Below are 20,663 nucleotides of genomic sequence, written 5' to 3' on the forward strand. Positions count from 1 at the left end.
TGTGTAGCGCCTTGAGCTGCCTCAAGGTGCTCTGACATGTGATATTGTCACCAGATATTGTCACCAGTCAGCAGCTTTCTTTTTGTGAGAATGACGTTTATGTTGCTGGACTGGAAAACAAAATGTTCAGTGACTGTTCGTCTGCTGGGAGCAGGCTCGGACTGGCAGTCTGTGCTACCAGGCAAATGCCAGATGGGCCGGTCCATCTCGGCCACATTTGGGCCGATGGCCTCCGGTGTTTTTTTGTATGTATGTATTTGTTATTTTGTAGCCTTTGCAACATTTGCCCAGCAGCCCAAAATGGACTTGCGGCCCATTTGCATCCATTTGGAATAGGCTTTGGGTTGCACTGGCTAATATCGGTTAATATTTGCCTCTTCATGACAGGTTCAGAAGTTACGATTTACACCCCCCCTCCCCTGCCCCCTCAATTGGATGCGTCCATGCAGCCGCTAGGTTTATATGTCTCATATACAGTCTATAGATAAACTTCATACTGTATGTTGCACGAATACTAATTACAATAAATGATGGACGACAGAGGTTCTAAAAAGAGGAAAGGAGGAGTACAGAAAATGCGGGAAAGGGCTAGAGAGTTAAAGAGTTAAGATGCGGGAAAGGGCCGCACAGGTCAAGAGTCGAACCTGCACCTCCACAGTGAGCTGTTCTGTAGCTCAAATCAATGCTGTAAGTAGACTGTTTCCAAAGTTTAATGAGGTGTAGACATGTACAACATGATCTTCATTGAGCATACTATGATCTGTGTTATTTATAGGGTATTTGGGGGTTCAGTATGGGTGGGTGGGAGAATGTTTAAGTGCATGTGTTTTGGGGGCGGGTTCATCGGTCCAATGGTGGGCCGGTCCAGAGGAAAAATGCCAGGGTCGAATTTTGTTCCCAGTGCGACCCTGGCTGGGAGTGCTGTGTATTTTTTGAATACAAGACACCTAACATGAAGAATGCTGTTCACTGACTGTAGCACAGCATTTGATACCGTTGTCCAAGCTCATCGTCAAGCTGAAAGACACGTAACTTAACACCACCTAGTGCGACTAGATCCTGGCGGGCAGACCCCCGGGCTGTTCGGATAGGCTACAGAGGGTGGTGAAAACTGCTCAGTGCATTACCATGGAAGACCTCTACACCCAAAGTGGTGTAGGAACAGGGCCAACAGGATCACCAGAGACTGTTGAGTTCATCCATCACTAAGTCACTTTACTCACACCATATTGACACGTATTGACACTGCTTGCTTACTTACCTGGTTTCTTTCTGTTTATGTCATAGTATGTACTTACCTGTTTATCCATCACAGTATTTGTACACTGCTCAAAATTAAAAATTAAAGGAACACTTTGAAAATACATCAGATCTCACCAGGAAAAGAAATTACGCTGGATATCTTTCCTGATATGGACTGAGTAATGTGTTAAAAACGAAAGGATGCCACATCATTAATGGAAATGAAAACTATCAACCTACAGAGGACTGAATTCAAAGACATCATCCAATGAGAACTCACGGAGCCGGGGGCTGCCCAGACCATCACTGACCCACCACCAAACCGGTCCTGCTGAATGATGTTGCAGGCAGCATAACGTTCTCCACGGCATCTCCAGACCCGTTCACGTCTATCACATGTGCTCAGGTTGAACCTGCTCTCATCTGTGAAATCACAGAGCACCAGTGGCAGCCAATTCTGGTGTTCTGTGGCAAATGCCAGTCGAGCCAGGCAGTGAGCACATGGTCCACTACAGGACATCGGCCCTCAGGCCACCCTCATGAAGTCTGTTTCTGATTGTTTCAGAGACATTCACACCAGTGGCCTCCTGTAGGTTTTTTGTAGGGCTCTGGCAGTGCTCATCCTGTTCCTCCTTGCACAAAGGAGCAGATACTGGTCTTGCTGATGGGTTAAGGACCTTCTACGGCCCTGTCCAGCTCTCCTAGAGTAACTAACCATCTCCTGGAATCTCCTCCATGCTCTTGAGGCTGTGCTGGGAGACACAAGAGACACAGCAAACCTTCCGGCAATGGCACATTTTGCTGTGCCACCCTGGAGGAGTTGGACTATCTGTGCAACCTCTGTAGGGTCCAGGTACTGCACCATGCTACCAGTAGTGATACTGACTCTAGCCAAATGCAAAACTGATGAGAAATTGGTCAGAAAAGATGAGCAGGTTAAAAAAAGTCAGCAGCCTCCACCAGTAAGACTATTCCTGTTTTGGGGGCCGTCTCATTGTTGCCCCTCTAGTGTACCTGTTGTTAATTTCATTAACACCAAAACAGATGAAAATGATTAGCAACCCCCCAACTACTTACCCGATCAGATCAATATCCCAGAAGTTGAACTGACTTGATGATATACTCTGATTAAAAAGTGTTGAGCAGTGTATTTATGTGCATATGTTGACAATCTATTATAATACTTATACTATATTTACTGTTACTGCACAGCCTGCTTACATTACAGTGTATAAATTTTACTATTACTCACCTGTTTTGAAATCATACTTTATTCATATATTTAGTTGTTGGACTATTTTATGTCAGAGCTAATCGCTTCGACTGTCATTTTCGTGCATATGACAATAAAAACTCAAAAAGTCGTTTTCATAGTGGCACATTATTCCAGCACTGCTCACAAGAGTGAGCACACAAAATAACCCAAGCATAGAACAGCCGCTGCAGTAAACATACAGCGGTACCAGCAGCAGGACATGCAAACAGTGGGAGTGATTCCAGTGGAACTTCACCAACAACACCCTGCAGCCTGCACACTAACGGAACAAAGACTCGAAGGAAATTTGGACCGAAGCAGACCAATCAATGCTCGGCCAAATCCCCGTGAGAAAGTCATCATCCAATGAGAACTCACGGAGCCGGGGCTGCGCTCTGATTGACATCAAAGTTTAGCGAATAGGAAAAAGAAAAAATACTTTAGGGGCGGTTCCAGGAAGAGAGCGCTTACATTTTCCTGTAATGGCGGACCAGGCAGAGAGCGAGACTATCGGCTTCAGCGACAGCAGGTCAGAGAAAAGCAGAGATACGGTTCAATGAGGTGCACAGTGAGGCACGGGGCGACGGTTAACGAGCAGCTGCTCGCTGTGGTTTCTGTCAAATCCCGCCTTTCACTGGGAATGTAGCCACGCTAGCTAACTAGCTCCTAGCTAACTAGCCTGTGTTGTGAAGCGGTCTGTGTCCGGTATCGGCTCGTGGCACGCGGTAAACACAGCCAGTCAGATCAAACACACACACACACACGGTTTCACGTCTTTCACCAGCCTGCCTGCCTTTCAGGCCCACACACCGTTCACACACACACACACACAACTCTGCCTCAAGTTTCCTGTGCAGAGGTGTTCATCTACAGCAGCCAAATGCTAAGCTAAGCTACATTCATTAACAGGCAGCAGCTCTGTGTGTGTGTGTGTGTGAGAGAGAGAGTGAGTGAGTGAGTGAGTGAGTGAGAGAATGAGTGAGAGAATGGAGCGGCTCTCGTTCACTGCCTGGCTGTCTGATGTGACATGTCAGCTCACGGTCAGCAGATGAAGAGCTCCGTGTTGAAACATGTGGAAGAACAAACCGCTCACAGCTACATGACGCGCTACACCCAGTGTCATTACGGCAGTGCTGTTGCATCTTTAGCCCGATGGTTACAGGCAAACAGCAGCACAACGTTTTTGTAACGATCCGCTGAACTATTCAGTATATCTTCCTCTGCATGCATACAGTGCAGTCTGTACTGATGTCAATACATTGTGTTCATACTTTTCATCTTGTGAAGCAGTTTTGATCTCTTCACTAACAATGCAGAGTCATTAATAAATGACTTAAGACTGGCAGGAGAAAGAGACAGCTTTGATCTAAATTCATGTTGTCATGCAGATTTTGTGATGCTGATGTTGCATGTAACCTAGTCTCCTCTGTACTCAGTTAGTCTAGCATTAGAATGACCTGCACTCTTGTGTAATCGCTTGGCAGCAGATTAGCATGTTGATCAGAGTGGTTATCACACTTTTCGGTAATGCTGCGTTGTGATCTGTGATCTGCCGTCCAGCACTGGTTGTAACTTGATATTATTTTTGGTGTTCTAGAATGGCGCAGCAGGCAGTGCGGTTCCGTGGCCCTGCGCCTACACCTGGGCCTGCCCAGCCACCAGTGTTACGAGGCCCTCCGCCACTCCTAAGGCCACCGCCGCCTCCTTTTGGGATGATGAGGGGCCCCCCACCGCGACCCCCCTTCGCACGTCCGCCCTTTGACCCCAACATGCCACCCATCCCACCACCAGGAGGCATGCCACCACCCATGGGACCTCCCCATCTACAGGTGACTGTTTCCCAGTATTGCATAACATGCATTTTTTTCTTTACAGAAGTGTTGGGCTGAACTATGTTAATCTTGCCTGCAGTGATGTACAACACAGCGTTTATAATGAGACTGAAAGACTAAAATAAGCATGTTGATGTATGCACATAATGCATGTCGTCTGCAAACTTCTCACTGGTCAGGTAAAACAAAAATCATATAACACAACAGAGACTGGCTTTCTTCATCAGCAGTCAAATTTAACTTGCCAGAGTTCTTAATTATCATATTTTTTAATATCATATTTTCATGGTCACATGTCACCCTGCTGCTCACCGAGCTCCACTGTCTACCTGTAGCAGCCCACATTAAATTCAGATCACTAATGCTAAATACGAAGTAGTCTCCGGTTCTGCACCCACCTACTTGAATGTCCTCATACAGACATATGTTACCTCCTACACCTGGCTCTGCCACCCGTACGCTCAGGACAATCCAGACTCTTCTTGTCTGTTGTTCCCCATTGGTGGAACGTCCTACCAGTTCCTACCAGATCAGCAGCGCCCCTCTCTAACTTCAGAAACCTCCTGAAGACTTCCAGCTCTTCAGAGAGAACCTCCTCTCCAACACTACCAACAACTGGACATGCCAAATCTATCCCCTCTAAAATTGTCACTTGCTTCTATGTGAGTAGTATTTATTAATGCACTAACATATCCTTGCCCCACTGTACCTTGATTGTTTCCTTTTTTTTGGTCAGCTAAATGACTATTCCTTTTTTCAATCTTCATTCTCAGCGAGGATTTGGTGTTATGGCTTTCCAGATTTTGCGGTAGCTATCCCCTAATAAGCTTCTTATAAAAGGCCGTTGTGGACAGTCCTACAGATCAATCAGTTAATGAGTGAGTGTCTGGAAGGACTTTCTTTAGCTGTATTAGCCAAAAACCAACAGTCCCATCTGTTTTTGTAGCCATCATGTTTTAAATAGATCATTTAGCAAGAGTACAATATCACAGTTCATATTGATGAACATAAAAAGATGACATATACTGTAATTAAGACATCCTCATGTCTAACTCACTCAGACTGACATTCTGATGTGGGTCAAACCTGTGAAGTGTCGTTTCTATAAAGGATGGAGCTGTAAATAAATGTAATGATGCCAGAGTTTAAACATTGAAATCACTCCCTGAAAAGGAAACAAGAAGAAGGGAGAGAGCAATAGAAAGCATGAATATGTGTGGCATGTACCTGCACCTCGAGATACCATTCAATCCTACACACTGGTCCTTTAAGACCTGCATCTGTCTTGCAGCTCCTGTTTGCTTTTGGATTTCTATCCATGAGTGGTACAGTGAGTCTGCAAAGAAGAGCAATACTGAGAGTTAGAACAAATCACAACCAAACTTACCGCCTTCTTCTTCATCATTGATTCTTCATTAATTCTCTCTGATGATCCAATATTGATGCTCAAACCTCCTAATTTTGATTGTTTATAAGTGCTGACTAAAGGGTCCCTTGTTTATCTAACTGGCCACTTTTCAATATCCAATGAAGTCACGTTTTGTTTTTGAGGGAGGGAAGGCTGTTATTCAGTGATTTCTTTTCATTGTCCCAACAGTCTAAAAATTGAATCCTGGCTTTTTATCATTTGTTGCAGAGACCTCCGTTCCTTCCCCCTCCCATGGGGAACCTGCCGCCTCCTCCAGGGATGCTGTTTCCTCCTGGGATGCCCCCCATTCCTGCATCTGGAACCCCTGGACTTAACCCTGCAGAGGAGATCTGGGTAGAGAACAAGACACCAGAGGGAAAGGTAAGCTGGAAGTCATATGTAAGCACATAGAAGGGTCCCTATACTGTTTTACACAGTCTGGAAAGGTATGTAGACTTCATAAATGTTCTAGTTGATGTTTGAAGTTACAAGTGTTGTTGTCTGTTATCTACAGGCATATTACTACAACGCCAGGACCAGAGAGTCATCATGGAGTAAACCGGATGGTGTGAAGATCATCCAGCAGTCTGAACTCAACCCTCTACTTGTAGCCGGAGGAGCAGGGACGAGTAGTGTGGGGGTAACTGTAGCTGCCAGCTCAAGCAGTGTCAACAGTACAGCCAGCACAGGGGCAACTGCCTCCCCCACCCAGGCCCTGTCCTCAACCCCCTCCCGCACGCTCACCTCCAGCCCAGACTCCACCACCACCCTCTCCCCCTCTGTGTCTATTGCAGGTAATTACACAGTGTCATATCACACACACACACACACACACAAAGAGGCTAAACTAAAAATTCTCTCTTTTTGTTTCCACTAAAGCCACTGCTGTAGCAGACCTAAACCCTGTTGCCACAGTGACCTCAACTGTTGCTGTGTCTCCGGTCACTGTGGTAACGGTTTCCACGGTGCCATCACCTGTTACAGCGGTGCAGACTGTGCCTCTGCTGCCTGCAGCCCTGCCTCACAGTGTGGCCCAGCCCACGGCAGCCATACCTGCCTTCCCCCCCGTCATGGTGCCACCTTTCAGGGTACCCTTGCCTGGCATGCACATCCCTCTACCAGGTAAGAACCAGCCATGATATCTAACCTCTTACTATGCATATATAGAGAGGAGGGCCTGAATCTATCTGATTTTACATTCATGTGCTATTATTTTTGATCTAATAATAGGAGCAGCCAAACAGTATATCTGCATATAAAGTGCAATAACAGAGCAATATGACTTCTCTCCCAGTTATTCAGTTATGATGAGTTAGGGTTATGATGCCAATAGGCTACCTAGCTGCATTCATGTTTTAGTTTACCCTGACTCAGCATTATGGCTGTGTTTCTGATAACAAACTCTAGCTGTTATTGGAACACCACAGGAGGGTGGGATTATTATTTTGTGGTTTGTTTATGAGCGTGCATTCAGACAGGATCAGGCGATCACTGCAGGGTTGTGCAGCATTTTGGCCACAGCGCCAAAATGTCTGAATGCGGCCTTATTGAGTTCACTCAGCACAGGTTTGTCAGGCCACATTTTGTTTCAGGGTCACACCACAACAAGTCTTGAGTGTGGTGTCTTCAATTTAAATGTAGGCTTATGTAAACGCTCCTGTTAGTGCGCTGTGTTTGCTTTCTGACTTTTCTCTGTGTCCTTCTCTCTTCTCCTCTGTTGTGTCTCTTATTTAATTCCTTCTTTCTTTTCCCTGTCCCTCATTTTGACATAAATTGATTGAAAAAGCTCATTGTAGACCATTTCCTCAGTTTATTGTTTTTTGTAGAGTCAGAGTGGGGCCAGGTCTAGATAGAGTGGATTTTTTTTCAGCTTACAAATATCAGACTGACAGATTCCTGATTGACGTTAAGTTTTGTAGTGTTCCAACATTACAACATTCTACATGCAGTCCTTCAGAAGAGCTTTTTTACTGTTTTATTTTTTTATCATTAATGTCAATGTGATGGCCAAATAAATGTAAATGTACACATAATATCTTCCTAAATCCATTACAAACACATAAACATCATCAAAGACTCAAACTGTTTAAAACCGGGTATGTGTTTGTCTGAGTGGGGCCACACACCGTGGTAGTTGATGTCTAGTGTCCTGCTGTGTTCAACCAGATGCTTGCTTGTCCGTTGTTCTTGCAGGTGTAGCAATGATGCAGATAGTAGGTGCACCCTGTGTAAAGGCAGGCCCCAGCGCCAACGGTAAACACCCAGCCGCTCGCCTCTCAGACCTACAGTAGATGGCATGGTAGTGAATGATGTCTACATGAGTCATATGTTATATATGAGAGTTCTCAAACAGTGGCATGGTGGTGAATGCTGTGAACACGATCCATCCAATGTACAGCAGTGAAAGTTTCTCCATCCCAGCAGTTAGGAGCAGAGCTTAGAGCTTGATTGTTGTGATTATGTTTTATAGAGTGAACATGTGGAGTTTACTGTCACATCAACATTTCATCACCAGCAGAGCTTTAAGATGTTTTACAGGAGAACGTGTTAAAGTCTAGTTTTCAGCATTCCCTTGTTTCAAATCAACAGGGAACAAACAAACAAACTAGTGTTCAGCTTTCACTAAATGATCAGTGCACTTTGCTTGTGCGTTGTCCTCAGGAACTGTCAGCTAAAGTGTATGACTTCATTGTTTTGCATTGGTTAAATGAGAGGACACCTGAAGATCAGCATCTAGATAGTTACATTGGGAGTTGCTGATTGTTAGGATCAGTCATTTTAAGGTGTGTGGTTGGTGAGTGTAAACCAGATGTGATAGAATTCCTCTGTAGGACATGTCAGATAACTCCAGCTGCTGTGGCCTGTAGTGATTCAGTAGTGTAGCAGTTAGGGCTACATGTTGTGGTCATGGTGTTGTCTTCTTTTGTGGCATGGTTGTAAGTGTGTTTGTGTGTATGTAGTGTGTGGGTGTGTGTGGTCATTCCTTTATTGTGGCCTGTGTTTGTTGTCAATGTTATGTTTCTTGAAGGAATCTTTCGACTAGGGCTGGGCGATAAATCGATTTCATCAATTAATTTGAATTCATGATTTAGGACAATGTTCAAAAATGAAAATCGATTTTCACTTTAACTAGAGTAATTACGGTACGGCTCCCTCCAGTAACACCCGGCTCCTCCCCTGCGCGAGATGACCTCTTCTCAGAGACCGGCAAAACGTCAGCGTGGCAGCACATGCTAAAAAGGCTCCGTCTCCTCAGTGGTATGGAAGTGGTTCAGTTTTACAGCAGATGACACCGAACAAACCCCTGCCGCTCTAAAGTTTGTCCAAAGTCAGTGGCAACTAAATGTAGCAGCACCTGAAACAAAAGCACACAGCTGATTGGGACCAGTGTGTGCCACTGCGAGCTGCACAAGATGACGACAACCTTCAAAAAAACAGCAAGAACACAGGTAACATTAGCGGCTAACATTGGCAAATGTGGTGCCCATATACACAGTGGAAAATCCAAATATGAGCTACCGAACCGCAAGTATTTCGCTGAAGTTGCCCTACCCCGTCCATACAACAGTACATGTAAAAAAAAAAACCTAATAGGTAATAGGAAAATTCATCCTTCTTTATTCAAGAGGGAACTTTTGGAGATTGGTGAAAGTTAGGTTTGCACTTCAAGTCCAGTAGGGAAATTCATAATTTCAATAGTTGTGTCAAATTAAAAACAAAGCTTATTTGAATGATTTCCTTGTCGTTTCTAGAAAAACAAAGCTTATTTGAATGATTTCCTTGTCGTTTCTAGTTTTTAAGAAAAAAAAAATTGATTCAAATTGTAAATCGGATATTTTGTGAAAAATTCTGAGATTTTATTTTTAGGCCATATCGCCCAGCCCTACTTTAGACTTGAGCACACTGGATGATATTTCTGATACACTCATTCATCTAATAATGTGCTGTAGATGAGCCACACCTCTGTGCAGGGACAGCCCTTTGTAAGTTGCAGTGAGTCTTGTTCACCCTGCAGAGCTCTCTGTCTTACCTCTGGTTTTGCTAACATGTTTTTGATTTCAAGTGGGCAACCTGAGTTATATTTCACAAATTGATCTATAAACTAATACCTTTACTAGAGTATAGTCCACTGCAACTAAAGTAAGTGGCTCAGACAGAAAGAGGACTCTCGGCCAATCACGGTGTGTCTCTTTCCTTTCTCACTAATGACAGGCATGCTTCCTGGCATGGGCCCACCTTTAGTTTCCATGATGCACCCACAGCTGGCTCTTTCAGCGGCTCCAGCCTCCATGCCTGGATCTTTGCAGCTCCCTGAGTGGTCAGAGTACAAAACAGCTGATGGGAAAACGTACTACTACAACAACCGAACACTGGAGTCCACCTGGGAGAAACCACAGGCCCTGGTGGAGAAAGGTAGGCACTGCTGACATGGTGAGATGACCCACTAAATATGGGCTGGTTTCCAGTACCACTAATGTCAAAAGCTTGATCCACGTTGATTCACCAACAACACTGTCATTTGTCAGACAAGAAGATGTGCAACCAAACACACAAGAGCCCTGATCCCACACATTGTTTTTATCCTCCTTGTCTACAGAAAAAGAAATCGAAAAGATGAAGGAGCGTCTGGCCCAGGAGGAGGCTGAGGCCATGGAAATGGAGGACGAGGACAACAAAACAGAAAACACTAATAATGAGAAGGCGGTATGTGAGGAGACAACAAAAACATTTTGTTTACATTTAGATGTGCTTTGTTTCTGTAATTTAAATAATGTGCCATGTAAGCATGTTTTAAAATGTTACATTCTTTTACAATGTTTGAGAAAGTAAGAATTGACGTACGCCTCAGTCTTTGTAGTAAAATAAAAGACATTTAAAGATGGAGCTCAGCAGTGTGAATGTAACGGTCTCTTTTTTTATCAAGGAGACTAAAGAAGAAGAGATGACTGAGGAGGAAAAAGCAGCTCAGAAAGCCAGACCTGTCGCCACCAACCCTATCCCCGGCACGCCATGGTACGCACATCACAGCTCACACCACCTCTCCAGTCCACTCTGCTGAAAGAAATCTAACACATTCTTTTGTTTTCTCCTCTTATCACTGTGTATGTTCGTGTGTGTATGTCTCTCCATGTATATCAGGTGTGTGGTGTGGACGGGTGACGATCGTGTGTTCTTCTACAACCCTACAACACGGCTGTCCATGTGGGACCGGCCTGAGGAGCTGGTGGGTCGGGCTGATGTTGACAAACACATTCAGGAGCCACCGCACAAGAGAGGCCTGGAGGACGGCAAGAAGACAGGTGTGGACAAACACATGCGTTCATGCAGCCAAGCTAATTGTTAGTAGCATTGATCATTTGAAGCAATCCTGTTACACTTAAACACTGTACACTACAGTGTGTGTATTATTTATTTTGTGTGTGTATTTGTACACAGGTGTCATGAAGGAGGAGCCAGAATTATCCATTGCTACTGAAGAGAATCAGGATGAGGAGCCAACCAAAGCCAAAAAGAGGAAGTAAGTTGTGTGTCCCTTAGTAAATGCTACAGTACTGCACATGTTTATCCCTCTAAAAATATGTGGTCTCCTTTTTGTTTGTGTCTCTCTATTTTCATTTCTGAGGCTCTCCACTCATGACCTTTTGTGGTTTCACCTTCACAGGAAGGAGGACGTGAAGGAAGCAGACTCCGAGAAGGAAGCCGCAATGGAGGCAGAGCTCAGAGCTGCCAGAGAACGAGCGATAGTGCCACTAGAGGCCCGGATGACCCAGTTCAGAGAAATGCTGCTTGAGAGAGGGGTAACCAACTTTCTACTGAATTTACTGCATGCACGAGTTTTATGTGTAAGGACCGGATATTATGGTACTTTAACAGTTATGAGGTGTTAACTGGCTTTATGAGGCTGACTATAACATATATCCTGCATCACTCACCCACAAAGGGCCCAAGCACACACACGCACGTCTGTCTATGTAGACAGGAGAAGATGCATTATAACATTATCACTTCTTGAATGGCTCATACTCATTTTACATAATGCAGTGTGTTTTCTGTGAAGTTAAATGTAACGTCATACAGTATCTGTCTAATGCCGGTGTTGTCTGTCTTTAATGTAGGTGTCTGCTTTCTCGACTTGGGACAAAGAGCTTCATAAGATTGTGTTTGATCCACGTTACCTTCTGCTCAACCCAAAAGAGAGAAAACAGGTTCAGTTTTGGCCACTCCCCTCACTGTTACACATTCTCATTTTCTCACTCTATTGTCTCGTAAATTGGCCATTTAAAAAAACTTAACTTCCACTTCAGGTGTTTGATCAGTATGTGAAGACACGAGCGGAGGAAGAGAGAAAAGAGAAGAAGAACAAGCTGATGCAGGCCAAAGATGAGTTCAGGAGGATGATGGAGGACGCAAAGCTCACACCAAGGTAAAGCTACAGGCCACTTAAGTTTTTAGTATTTAACGTAATACACTCCTGTTGTTGTGAAGAGAGAATGTCATGAGACGTCTGTAACTGCAGTATTTGTTTTGTTGTTTACAGGACAACATTTAGTGAATTTGCAGTGAAGCATGGCAGAGACCCACGATTTAAGACCATAGAGAAGATGAAGGACAGGGAGGCGATCTTCATAGAATTCATCACGGCTATGAGGAAAAGAGAGAAAGAGGACTCCAAGTCCAGAGGGGAGAAGGTATCACTCTCACATTCCAAAATCAGTATACAGAACTCTTTCTCTACAACAGGAACATAGTGTTTTCTAGGCTAAAGAGGTCGATTGTTGTGATTGTTAAGATTTCTGATTCATTCTGATGTGTGTTTTGCTCCCAGGTCAAGCAAGACTTTTTCGATCTCTTAAGTGAGCAGCACATAGAGGGAGGCCAGCGGTGGAGCAAAGTAAAAGAGAGGCTAGAGACTGACCCACGATACAAGGCTGTGGAGAGCTCTGCACTCAGAGAAGAACTTTTTAAACAGTACATGGAGAAACAAGCCAAGGTAAAAACAGTTCTGTGTGTAAGATGATGGCTCTTCTTGCCCATTGATAACTTTTTTGTGATGAACTAACCCAGATTTAGAGCTCATTATTATCACATGACAAACTAAACGTGTCATCCTCCCCAGAGTGTCGACATCGAGAAGGAGCGGGAGATGGAGCGGCAGGCTCGCATCGAGGCAAGTCTCCGAGAGAGGGAGCGGGAGGTTCAGAAGGCCAGATCGGAACAGACCAAAGAGATCGACCGAGAAAGAGAGCAGCACAAGAGGGAAGAGGCCATCCAACATTTCAAAGCTCTCATGTCTGATATGGTGAGCAGCTTTTTTCTTTCCCCACCAAACAAATGCATCATATTTGAATTTCCTATTTGCTTCATCAACAGTCATGTTTTCACAAGATTTTCATCAAGATTTTATAGCTAATGACAGTTATTATAGTTTTTAGTTTTCTCTGAAATTGTATTTATTCATCAGGTGCGGTCTTCAGATGCAACGTGGTCAGACACGCGTCGCAACCTGCGGAAGGACCATCGCTGGGAGTCTGCGTCACTGCTAGAGAGAGAGGAGAAGGAGAAGCTGTTTAACGAACATGTGGAAGCACTGGCCAAGAAGAAGAAGGAACACTTCAGGCAGCTCCTGGATGAGACCAGCATGGTAATCATTTGCATAATTCTTATATGGGTATTATAACACTTATTTTGATGGACTTGATTTCTGATTTCTTTCAGAAACTTATTGACAAAAGATTTTTGCTTGTGTTGTAGATCACTCTGACAACTACATGGAAGGAGGTGAAGAAGGTCATCAAGGAAGACCCTCGCTGTATTAAGTTCTCCTCCAGTGACAGAGTACGACTTTTAATAAGTCACCTCCTGCAAATATTATTTTGTTTGTGTAATTACAAAATGCTAAAACCACTTTGCTAACAGCCAATCATCACCAACAGCAGACCCAGCAGCAGCTAATATCACTGACTAGTCCAACAGCAGTCAGCCCAGCTCGGCGTCTGTCTTTCAGCCTTTTATTTCACCAAGCTCTCACCAACCACTAAAAGTCAGTCCCACATTTACTCTTGTCCGGCGGCTTCTTGCTCAGTCACTTAACTTCCTCTGATTACTTCACTTCAGTCATTATGTTCATAGAGGCTGCTGAGCCCAGTTACAGTGCCCACTTGCTTATCGGCAGTTCAGGCACAACACCGGCAGCACTCCCCCACACCCCCAGGGATGAGAACCTCCTCTTCTTAATGGTCCAAAAGGCCCATCGTACACTCTTGAGCTTACAGTCTGGGCAGCTCTGTTAACAAACTGAGCTAACAGCAGCTACAGTTGGTAGCAGTTTACTTCACTGTCCATTGGAAAACTCTGTAACAGTTAACATTGATGTAGCAAAATTGAAATCTGTTATCTTATGGTAGACAGGTTACACAACAACTTTTGACAGTAATTTCCTGTAGTTTTGTAACTTGTGAGTCTCTTCATCTGTAAGGTAGAGTAGATCATCAGACCAGTCATAAAACATTCCTGAACTCGCCCAGGTCACTCAACCTTTGTGACAGTTCAATGTATTTTCAGTTTGATGCAGTCACAATTCTGTTACCTCATCTCAGGCATACAACAAGTCTTGACTTTAAAGATCTCTACATTGTTCCAGATCTGTGAGGCTTGTCTTAACTCAGGCTGAAGATAATGGTTCAGTCAGTGGTCTCACTGGTCTACTGTTTAATGTCAGCTGGCTTCTTTCATCAAATCAAAATCTTGATCAGGGGGTGGTTGATATTTGTATATCCATTTTCTCAGATTTGGTGTCTGATGTGTTCATCTGTGTCTGTAGAAGAGACAGCGGGAGTTTGAAGACTACATCAAAGACAAGTACATCACAGCCAAAGCTGACTTCAGAACCCTGCTGAAGGAGACCAAGTTCATCACATACAGGTCAGTACACTAACTTTAAACATGACAAATGTTAAAAATCCTTTTCACACACGTATGCTGATAAGATTGCAGCCCACGAATGGCCCTGTTACTGTGTATGACAAAAGTAAATTTTCTGCTTTATTTAGACGCAACATTTATATTAATTTATATGTGGAATATGGCTTTGTAACTGGAATATTCTTAGACAAGTAATATTTGAGTGGACACAGTTGCAAACTGTGATTTGACACATCTTGTGTCAGTTATAGATATATGTATTTTTAGCTGAGCAGTAAAATGTTGCAAAAGGAAGTCTGAATGAAGAGAAGTACATGCTGAACAGCAGCTGCTGTACTTAAGGAGGGAGAGGATCCTGTTCAGTGTTCCCATCATACATCCTGTCTTCCACCAGGTCGAGAAAGCTCATCCAGGAGTCAGAGCAGCATCTGAAAGATGTGGAGAAGATCCTTCAGAACGACAAGCGGTACCTCGTTCTGGAGTGTGTCCCTGAGGAGCGCAGGAAGCTCATCATGTTCTACATCGAAGACCTAGACCGCCGCGGCCCACCGCCTCCTCCCACTGCCTCTGAGCCCACCCGACGCTCTACCAAGTGACCAATCATATCATCTTCTCGGCCGGTGCCCTAGTCCTCGCCCTCCCTTTGGCCAGAGCATGACCTCCCCCAACACCCCCTGAACCCCGCCCTCCAGCCCCATGGCTGGCCTTGCAGTGTTATTGCTGGGGGTCATGTTGCTTAGAGATGTACCATAGAGATGAACGGTTAAGGTCTCTGTGTTATGTCACCTCTTAGCCCTGAAAGAGCCCTGCATTTAAGGCATCAGCAGGGGAACACAAGTTACCTGATCTGAAGGTGACCCTTGACCCCTCACCTCTGACTGACCACATCAGAGGGAGAGGGATAAGGCTGCTGTCCGAGCAGCCGCAGAGGTGTAAGATAGCTGATGTAAATGAACGTTGAGTGTTAGTCAGAGAGTGTGTGTGTGTGCGTGTGTGTGTGTGTGCGTGTGTGTGTGTGTGTCTGTCTGTGTGTCTGAGGCGTCCTTAAGCCTTACTGCTCCACTGTGCCAGTCATCGTTTCAGCGGCTCAGTGTGAATGTTAGTTTCTGCTCAGTGGTTTCTCTGTTGAATAAAATAAAAGCAACTTCCACTGTTTTTCAACACGTCGTCCTGTGGCTTTCTTCTGCATTACATTAACGTCTCACTCTCATGTGCTCCTCTCTGGAGCTGCTCGTATGAAGGAGAGGCATACAGCTGTTCCTGTGAGGCACGCGTCGTTTGAACGTTACACTGACACCTGAAGGACTGCGTAAAGACGATCACTGTGATTGGTTGAAACAGCTCGAGACAAGCGCGTCTGTGGGGTCACGTGATGTTTCCGGACGTGTCGGACCGTTCATTGGTGATTTCCTCTGCATCGTCATGGCTGCAGCATCTCTAACGGTTTAACACCGTGTCCGTGTGGAGCGGCACAGCGGGCCGACATGTCCGCGAGGAACAGAAAGTGAAGGCGCGAACGTTCTTCGTTAACCGTCGCTCCGCTGCATCCTCTCTCCTCCTCCCGGGTATCTCTGCTCTGTTTGCCGCTATGGGCTGCTCTCTTCTCCCGCTGTTCGTCGTCGTTCTCTCAGCCTGCTCGGCTGGAGGAGACCCGTCAGGGTCGACGGATGTCGACGGAGCTCCGCCGTCGAAAATAGGCAAGAAAGGCAAATGTATCCGAGCTAATGTTAGCCACATTCAGAGCGCTGAGGCTAGCCTGAGTGAGAGACAACGAGCTAGCTGACTCTGTTACAGTCCTATAGGTCATTACAGTACATAGTATATTATTACATCTGCGCATAGTTCATCACATGTTAAACGGCTGCAGTTTATTGGCCCTGTGAGTGAAAGGCCCTCCCTCTGTTTAACCTGGCAGCATGTGTCCACCTGCTCACACACACAGTGCTGCATGGTTGACAGTGAAGGCGTTTTCATATCCATCTGTCTGTTTCATCAGTACATTTAACAAATACTCTGAGCTTCTCTGCTCAGTCTTCTGTCTTATTATTTTTATTAGTTTACATTAAGAACAGAGCAGCGTACACGTTCTTTTTCTCTTTGCAGCTGTAGACAACATTTGTACACATTAGTTCATAGATCACAGTAAAAAAAACAGAACAACTACATTGTATTATTATATAAATTAAATATTTATTGCAATTTTCCAAATCAGGTGTTAGGTGTTAGAAAACCCTGAATGTCTTTAGTTTGGGGCATAACCAGCAAATATGGGTGTGATTGGTAGTGTGTGCTGCACAATTCCTCCAGCTTGAGCTAGAATGTGATTGGCTCATTTCTGGTGTCCTAAAATATTCCACTTAAATTCCCTCCATGTATTTTAATTTGTAAGCAGGTGCGCAGCATCGCACACCTCCTCGCAGGCATCCAGCGATATGGCCACGTTCATTTCCGCTAAGTCATCATTTTGACAAAGACTATTTGTGGTACAGTTTAAAGTCAGTTCAATTCAAAGTAACCAAAGGGCAGTGTTGAAAAACAAACAATACAAACTGGGACTAAGCCTGCAGCTAAAAATGGTCTAGTCTAAATTGTTTGAGCATTAATTAGGACATAGCAAATAGTTATGTATGCCCAAAAGCCAAAAAAAGGCAAAGATGTTAACCAATCACAGTGGATTGTCTCTATGGGTGAAGTTCGTTTGATCCTGGACACCCTCGTGATGATCATATTTAGAGTACTGTTAAAGGTAATCCCTGCCATGGAAAAAATCCTCTGAACCAGCAGCTCTGCCAATCACTACATCAACACTGCACATCTCGGTCCAGCTGGCAGTGTGATGACTCACCTCTAAAAATGCAAAATAACAGCAAACTATATTACTTTTAAATGACTTCATTGTGATTAGTTTATTTCTTCATATGTGCTATCATTTACACTGAGGCCATATTTTTAACACCCAGATGCCACACAATAATCTAATCTAAGGTCTGATTTCACACTTCCCTTCTGTCGCTGGCTCTGATCCTCTGCGATGCAGCGGTGGTCGGGGCAGGAATAGGAGGCAGTGCTACAGCCCATTTCCTCCGGCAGCACTTTGGCCCTGAGGTCCAGGTGGATGTGTATGAGAAGGGGGAGGTCGGAGGCCGCCTTGCCACTGTGACTGTCAATCACAATGACTACGAGTCTGGAGGATCCATCATTCACTCCCTCAATCTCCACATGCAGGAGTTTGTCAAACAGCTAGGTGGGTTTACACTCACACACACAAGGCAGAGGCGACAATAAATAAACATGACGGCAGATGATGTATTCAGTACTGTTTTTTTCTAGTCATTGAAATGTTGCATGGTTGCATGTTAGATAGTCAGAAGTTTTTCAAAAAGGTATTTAAAAAACAGCAGCGAAGGACTCCCAGCAGTTTCCAACATCTGTTCAGCTAAAAAAACAGGTTTCCTGGTGTTTTGTTGTAGAATACAGAGATCGTGTGAAAGATGCATTTGAGATAAGTATGTAGTATGTGATGAGCAGATTGTAGACTGAGCAGGAAGGGCAGTCATCAGTCAAGACAAGTTGATGGTTTGAGTTCAATAACTAATAATAAGTCTAACTGGAAGATGAATCATTGTTGTCTTGTCAAATTAATCAGACCACATGACTGTTTACATCTTGTTATGGTGAATTGTAAATAGATCATAAGTGGATAGTTCTATAAAAAAAAAGGAATTGTCAAATGTCAGCACATAAATAAATTCATAAATTCCTCCCTTTGTGTATTTTTATTTGTCCTTGGTGTCACCATGTGTCCACCCCTCAAGGTTTAAAGTATCGCCGTAGCATGGCGGGTAAGACAGCTGTGTTTAACGGCGAGGAGGTCATTCTGGAGGAGACAGACTGGTACCTGCTGGACCTGTTCCGGCTGTGGTGGCGCTACGGTATCAGCTTCATGCGCCTGCAGATGTGGGTGGAGGAAATCATGGAGAAATTCATGAGGTAAGTCAGAAATCTCAATGATTGGTTTGCTGTCTGCTAGTCTCATGGTGTCTGCTTGCCATGCTGGGTACTTGACAGTCAGTAGAAGAAGTAAGCCAGGTGAGCTAAAGCTGTCCCCGTGTCAAAGTCTCTGTGGAGGTCCGTGGCGAGGCCCCACATTAGCTCGTTTACCTGCATCTCCTAATGAGATAGATGATTGGTCTGCCTGGTGTCAGTAGTGTTAGTTGATGGTGAAGATATTATGAAGCTGTCTAAGTATTTATCACCTGTTAATGATGCTTAACGAGCTTGCATTACTGATCCAGCAACAGCATTTCTGGTTTCACATGACAGAATGTATAGACTGAATGGAACACTGTCTCCCAGTGTTGCAGTCTGTTGTAAAGCCTATGCTGAGCTATTTGCTATGTGCTAACGCCTGCAGCCGTAATCGCTGCAACACTTCGAGTCAGTGTGTTTTTACCAACGAATGCAGACAACCATCTGCCTGGAAAAAAAAAATCAACAGAGCTGATATCTTTGATCAGCCTGTCCTCAAACTGTCAGATCAACATCTTTTGTTGCTGTCTGTTACGTGACTCAGTTTGGGCTCCAAACATGAACCAGCCTCAGATTTGCACTTCACCCCTCCACCATCGCTGTTCACAGACCTCGATTTCCTCCCTCAGGAAATGATTTATCTCTGTATCGCTTCTCTAAATCAACAACACTGAGCCTGTATGTCTCTCTCTCATGTCTTCATTACGTGTGAATAATTACTGAAAAGTTTATTTACAAATCTCAAATCTACAGTCTACAGCTATAATTAGTTTGAACCATTTGGTGTGTGTGTGTGTGTGTGTGTGTGTGTGTGTGTGTGTGTGTGTGTGTGTGTGTGTGTGTGTGTATAATATAGGATCTACAAGTACCAAGCTCATGGATACGCCTTCAGCTCAGTAGAAGAACTTCTGGACTCACTTGGTGGGAGTGGCTTCATCAACATGACCCGAAGGCCACTCTCAGATTCGCTGCTGGAGCTGGGTGTGTCCCAGCGCTTCATCGACGAGGTCATCGCGCCTGTGATGAGGGTCAACTATGGACAGAACGTCAGCATCCCTGCCTTTGTAGGTCAGATGAGTGTTAAGAAATGAACAGTAGAAGAAGAGGGAGGGGTTGATGAGTAGGAAAGGGGAGGGCCGGTTATGAGCCGAACATCTAGGTCTGATGTAGGTCAGCACAGAGGAAAGGAAAAGAAAAGGGATACAGGAAGGGTGGAATGGGCTGTCAAGAATAAAAGAGGAAAGCAAGGTGAAAGGAGGGGGCAGTCTGAGTGAGCGAGAGACCAGGAAAGTGTGTGGTCAGATGATAATCGTTTTTTAGCACTTGTACGGTCTGTTGTGAGTGTGTGTCTGTGTGTGTGTGTTACAGGCGCTGTGTCTTTAGCTGGTGCCCAGAACAACCTGTGGGCAGTGGAAGGAGGCAACAAGCTGGTGTGTTCTGGCCTGCTCAAGATGGCTAATGCTAACCTGCTGCAAGCACAAGTTAGCTCCATCTCCCCAGTCTACTCAGGTACTCCACCCCGATGTTAGCTGAGTGGAATCATGTCAGTACTGGGATGTTTTGGATATACAGTCATGGCCAAGAATATTGGCACTGCTGCATGATTTCAGTTATTTCTTCCAAAGGGTGTGCTACCAGATACTAAGTTGAAGGTGTCAAGCACTGCATTATGTGACAGACATGCAGGGTGCCAATATTTTTGGCCATTACTGTACATCTTTCTAAAAGTGGGACTGCTGCGGCCGACATTAGTGTGGAGATAAAGTCAGGCCATGACTTTTATAACAACTGATTTAGATTCAACTTTAGATTAGACGATTAAGATCACATGCACACTGCAGTCCAGCCAAAAGTGTCAGGCCGGGACTCAAATGAGGACTCAGATGCAGAGTTGGGCTGAGCGTTGCTTTATTCAGGTCTACAAGATCCAACGAAAGAGTGAGGCTATAAAAATAGGCCTAAACTATGAGAAACA

The 20,663-nt window shown here is 44.6% G+C and overlaps 2 protein-coding genes across 7 annotated transcripts; both read left to right on the forward strand.

Moving 5' to 3' along the window:
- Positions 1-2,899: 2,899 nt before the first annotated feature.
- LOC104937467 (transcription elongation regulator 1) lies at positions 2,900-15,820 on the forward strand. Of its 5 annotated transcripts, none has more exons than XM_010753695.3 (21): positions 2,900-3,026; positions 4,095-4,326; positions 5,966-6,118; positions 6,252-6,531; positions 6,617-6,859; positions 7,931-7,990; positions 9,950-10,150; positions 10,335-10,441; positions 10,662-10,750; positions 10,877-11,076; positions 11,174-11,255; positions 11,400-11,535; positions 11,854-11,943; positions 12,043-12,161; positions 12,276-12,426; positions 12,564-12,728; positions 12,855-13,037; positions 13,200-13,379; positions 13,490-13,573; positions 14,559-14,659; positions 15,054-15,820. In XM_010753695.3, exons 1-21 carry the CDS (start codon positions 2,980-2,982, stop codon positions 15,253-15,255), a joined length of 3,105 nt encoding a protein of 1,034 aa, XP_010751997.2. In that variant the 5' UTR covers positions 2,900-2,979; the 3' UTR covers positions 15,256-15,820. The 5 variants fall into 5 exon arrangements, with proteins under 5 accessions (XP_010751997.2, XP_010751998.2, XP_027129242.1 ...); XM_010753696.3 differs by having other exon boundaries at positions 10,877-11,037; XM_027273441.1 differs by having other exon boundaries at positions 10,665-10,750.
- A 134-nt stretch (positions 15,821-15,954) lies between these two features.
- Positions 15,955-20,232, forward strand: LOC104937469 (prenylcysteine oxidase-like). Of its 2 annotated transcripts, none has more exons than XM_027273442.1 (5): positions 15,955-16,356; positions 17,697-17,903; positions 18,475-18,649; positions 19,545-19,756; positions 20,057-20,232. In XM_027273442.1, the coding sequence occupies exons 1-5, from the start codon at positions 16,248-16,250 to the stop codon at positions 20,215-20,217; spliced, it is 864 nt and encodes a 287-aa protein (XP_027129243.1). In that variant the 5' UTR covers positions 15,955-16,247; the 3' UTR covers positions 20,218-20,232. The 2 variants fall into 2 exon arrangements, with proteins under 2 accessions (XP_027129243.1, XP_027129244.1); XM_027273443.1 differs by having other exon boundaries at positions 19,545-19,752; positions 20,057-20,198.
- The last annotated feature ends 431 nt before the right edge of the window (positions 20,233-20,663 follow it).

This window comes from Larimichthys crocea, chromosome XXII (assembly GCF_000972845.2).
Source record: "Larimichthys crocea isolate SSNF chromosome XXII, L_crocea_2.0, whole genome shotgun sequence".
NCBI classification, from domain to species: domain Eukaryota; kingdom Metazoa; phylum Chordata; class Actinopteri; family Sciaenidae; genus Larimichthys; species Larimichthys crocea.

Excerpts from the sequence above, each read along its gene's own strand:
- LOC104937467 (XM_010753695.3), top strand. The coding sequence starts at position 2,980 with ATGGCGGACCAGGCAGAGAGCGAGACTATCGGCTTCAGCGACAGCAG. Across the intron at positions 6,119-6,251 it reads ACAAGACACCAGAGGGAAAG|GCATATTACTACAACGCCAG; the intron begins GTAAGCTGGAAG and ends TGTTATCTACAG. Across the intron at positions 13,574-14,558 it reads AGTTCTCCTCCAGTGACAGA|AAGAGACAGCGGGAGTTTGA; the intron begins GTACGACTTTTA and ends CTGTGTCTGTAG.
- LOC104937469 (XM_027273442.1), top strand. The coding sequence starts at position 16,248 with ATGGGCTGCTCTCTTCTCCCGCTGTTCGTCGTCGTTCTCTCAGCCTGC. Across the intron at positions 16,357-17,696 it reads AGCTCCGCCGTCGAAAATAG|CGGTGGTCGGGGCAGGAATA; the intron begins GCAAGAAAGGCA and ends TCTGCGATGCAG. Across the intron at positions 17,904-18,474 it reads GGAGTTTGTCAAACAGCTAG|GTTTAAAGTATCGCCGTAGC; the intron begins GTGGGTTTACAC and ends CCACCCCTCAAG.